The sequence below is a fragment of the Hibiscus syriacus genome, unplaced genomic scaffold (assembly GCF_006381635.1).
Source record: "Hibiscus syriacus cultivar Baekdansim isolate YM2019G1 unplaced genomic scaffold, ASM638163v2 tig00000764_pilon, whole genome shotgun sequence".
Taxonomy (NCBI): domain Eukaryota; kingdom Viridiplantae; phylum Streptophyta; class Magnoliopsida; order Malvales; family Malvaceae; genus Hibiscus; species Hibiscus syriacus.
This window is the reverse complement of record NW_024061820.1, coordinates 1,190,000-1,194,080: the sequence shown is the minus strand read 5'-3', so window position 1 is coordinate 1,194,080 and position 4,081 is coordinate 1,190,000. Positions and strand designations below refer to the sequence as shown.

General features: G+C 32.3%; 1 protein-coding gene across 1 annotated transcript; it reads left to right on the top strand.

Annotated features, from left to right (window-relative positions):
• Nucleotides 1-3,120: 3,120 nt before the first annotated feature.
• Nucleotides 3,121-3,842, top strand: LOC120214476 (probable calcium-binding protein CML46). Its single transcript, XM_039212369.1, has one exon. It carries the CDS (start codon nt 3,259-3,261, stop codon nt 3,814-3,816), a length of 558 nt encoding a protein of 185 aa, XP_039068300.1. The 5' UTR covers nt 3,121-3,258; the 3' UTR covers nt 3,817-3,842.
• The last annotated feature ends 239 nt before the right edge of the window (nt 3,843-4,081 follow it).

Sequence of the window (4,081 nt, the reverse complement as noted above, 5' to 3'; positions counted from 1 at the left end):
GCCTCAGCAATTGGAAGTTTGATGTATGCCATGGTTTGTACCAGACCAGATATTGCTCATGCAGTGGGAGCTGTTAGCATGTACATGAATAATCCAGGCAAGGTACATTGGGAAGTAGTCAAATGGATCCTCAGATATTTGCAGGGTACCACAAACAAAGCACTTTGTTTCAAAGGTGGAGATACGATACTGACAGGCTATGTAGATACTGACTTAGCCGGAAATGTTGACATCAGAAGGAGCACTACAGGGTATGTCTATACTCTAGGAAGTACTGCAGTGAGTTGAGTTTCTCAACTACAGAAGATAGTTGCTCTCTCCACAACTGAAGCAGAATATGTCGCTGTTACGGAAGCCAGCAAGGAGATGGTTTGGCTCTAAAGTTTCTTGGAAGAGTTAGGCAAGAAATAAGAAAACAATGTCTTGTATTGCGACAGTCAAAGTGCTATCCATCTAGCAAAGAATCCGTCTTTTCATTCCAGGACGAAGCACATACAATTACGGTATCATTTTATCCAGTCTCTTCTGGAAGATGGGATTTTGAAACTTGAAAAGATTAGTGGAGCTCAAAATCCGGTAGACATGTTGACAAAGACGGTGACCACGGACAAACTGAAGTTGTGTTCAACTTCAGTTGGTATGCTAGACTAACAAGACCAGAAATGCTGCTGCAATGATCGAGGTGTGAAGACAGATTAAAATCAGTCTTCAAGTGGGAGATTGCTGAAAGTATTGTTAAAAATGGTTTTCAAGTTTGGCAATCAACTTTGAAAAATTGGTTTTCAAAGTTTGGTAAATGTTTCTTTGAAAATGGTTTTCAAAGTTTGGTAAATGTTTTTTTGAAAAATAATTTTTCAAAGTTTGGTAGATGTTTGTTGAAAATGATAATGAGATAATCACAATTAATCCCTAGGCTTTAGGGTATTTACAAGATTAAGTCCTTAAGTTTCAACTATAAATACCCTAGATCATTTAGCTTCAAAACCATCCCAAAAATCATTTCTTTCTCCCAATACTATAGAGTTTTCTTGTGAGTAGTGAGTGTTTTGTAAACACCTGTAAATTTTCTCTTTTAGTAAAATATCTGCAGCAGTCCGGAGACGTAAACACAATTGGTTGAACTCGTTATCAATTTCGGGTATTATTTTTCCGCTTTTATTTCGCATTCTCACTAATCTGGTTATAGGGAAATTATTCGTACTCGATTTATTTCCTAACATTATAAAGAACCAGGGCCAAATACTAACCCCCGAACCGGTTACATTGTTTGCCTTCCTCCACAACCCTAGTTGAGTTTCAGTGATGCTTCTGTTTTGATCGGCTTAATTATGTTTCAATGAATTACAGAAGCACATTGTTAGGGTTGTTTTCTTTTTCTTGTAAAATCCATGGATTTTCCCTTTCGCGTTACATAAAAATAGACAAGAAAATGACAGCTTGTCTTGTCACAATAAAATTTTATAATTGTATGCATGTGTAGGGTTAAGTGTAGCTGCAATTTTCAGCTCTGGTTTGTTTTGAATTTTTAGCAGTTCAATAGATGTCTTTGTCGAAGAACTATCGACAAAAGAGAGTATATCCTGGGACAAGTAGGGTTAATCAAAATATGGACTTATAATCACAATATATATCGACCTAGATCATAATATCTTTAGATAAAATATGCAAGTTTTGAGACTTTTTTTAATATATAAAAAATTTAATCATAAAAAATATGAATTCATAATAAATTTAAATTGCATTAACTAAGCGACTTTGGTGGTATAAGAGATTAAATGAATTGTTATTTTTTGAGGTTGTGAGTTCGAATACTATGAATATCAAAAGTATGAACATTTAATGTCAAATAGATAAAAGTTATATTTAAATAAATATTATCTTAATTTTAATTTTCTCTAATAACATTTTGAAGATGATCACTAGTTAAAAAAACAATGTTAGTGATGTTTTTATAAAAAAAAATGTAATTTTATAATTAAAATGTAAAATAAGTAATAGATATAATTTATACTATTTTGATGACTTAGTATGTTGTCCAAAGTCGTAAAATAAAATAATAATGGAAAACGGAAATGTATGTAACTACCGCCTATTCCACGTCAATATTCACTTCCAAGAACCTTCATCCCCAATAAAATACAAAAGGGTAAACTACATGATTAGCACCTAATATATCATTTTCGTTCTATCTTAGTACTTAAACTTTTATTTTATTAAATCATACCTAACATTTTTTCATTTTAGTACTCGTTGTTAACGGAACTGTTCTACGCGACATTTTATAGATAAATTATATCATTTATCACTTAATATCTTTTCACTCTTATTTTAGTCACTAAAATTTAAAAAAAATCAATTAAACTACTCAACTTTTAAATTACTCATGTTTATTTTATTAATATTCTTTGTGACATAACATTTCATTACTGTTTTATTAATATATAATTAAAATAAAAAATTAAATTTAAAATTACACTCAAACCCAAAAATGATACCACAAATCCTAAATCACAAACCAACTCCACCCTCACGACTCACTCTTATCTACCTCTCGAACTCGACCCTTCCTTTTTTATTTTAATCATATATTAATAAAATAATAATTAAAAGATGACACATCATAGAAATTATTAATAAAATAACTTTTTATTAATAATAAAATAAGTTAGAGTGATTAAAATAGAAGTAATTTAAAAGTTAAGTGTTTAATTAGAAAACAATAAAATTTAATGACAAAAAAAGAGTGAAAATATAGTTAATTGACGAATGGTGTAATTTACCTATAAAAAATAACACGTATAACAGAACCATTAAATTTTTAACATCAAAGTACTAAAATGAAATAAAACATAAATATTATAGATGATTTTATAAAAAAATGAAAGTTTGCTAAACTTATAGTTTACCCAAGAAAAGAAAGACAAAACAAAATAGCCATTGACAAAGACCATTTCCTGCAATGTAGGATAGCGGCAAGTTCCAAGCAACAAACCAGACACATTCCATGTAAATAAGACAAAGGCAGCTAAGGCCACCAAGTTTCCTAGCTGGTCTCTTGATTGGATCCTAGGCAACTTCCCCTTTGAAAAACTCGACCACCTCTACCTGCCGTCTCAGCTTCCTTCAAATACCCCCAATCCCAAACCTCACCTTTCCATCAAAATCCAATCTTTCATTCATTCTTATTTCTTCAACACTTCCTTTCACAATTCAAAAAATCAACTACTACTCCTTTTTCTTTATTTCTAGTCTTACAAAATGGAGACATCATCAACAAACTCAGACTATACCCTATTTCCATTCATCGATATCAGTATGATCTTCTTGTTTCTTAGCTTGAAATGTTACAACACCTTTAAAAGTTCCTTCTCAGGTTATTTGTCTTTCCCACATTCCAAACATGGCAGCTCAAAGGCCTCATCAAATTTGGAGAAACCCCAGAATTTTGATTGTTCAACCGAAGAAGCTTCTTTTGATGACGAGGAAGATTGTGTTGTAGTTTGCAGAGAAGATGTGGAGAAGGTGATGGGGAATCTGGGGATTTTTTGCAGCAAAGAAAGTGACGAGCTTTGCAGGCTGTTTGAAGAAGAAGAGCCGAGCTTGGAAGAGTTGAAGGAAGCTTTTGATGTGTTTGATGTGAATAAAGATGGGTTCATTGATGCACAAGAGTTGCAGAGAGTTGTGTGTGTTTTGGGTTTGAAGGAAGGATTGAAGATTGAGAATTGCAACAAAATGATCAATAAGTTTGATGTAAATAGTGATGGCAGAATAGATTTTCAGGAATTTGTAAAATTAATGGAGATAACTTTTTTCTAAATCAGTCTAATAACATACATATACAGAAGACTTTGAATACATATTTATCAATGCATATTCTCAATGCATTAATGCAAAATCAACCCTGAATTGATCACATACTCCTTGGGCCTCAAACTATCCACCAAAATTATATCCTTGAACAAGTTTAACATTTCCAACGAAAACCCAGTCTGCAGATACCCTGCCATGAGGGAACACCATGAAACCAAATTTCTTTGGGGTATTCTCTCAAACTCTTTCTGGGCAATTGAAATTTGGTTAC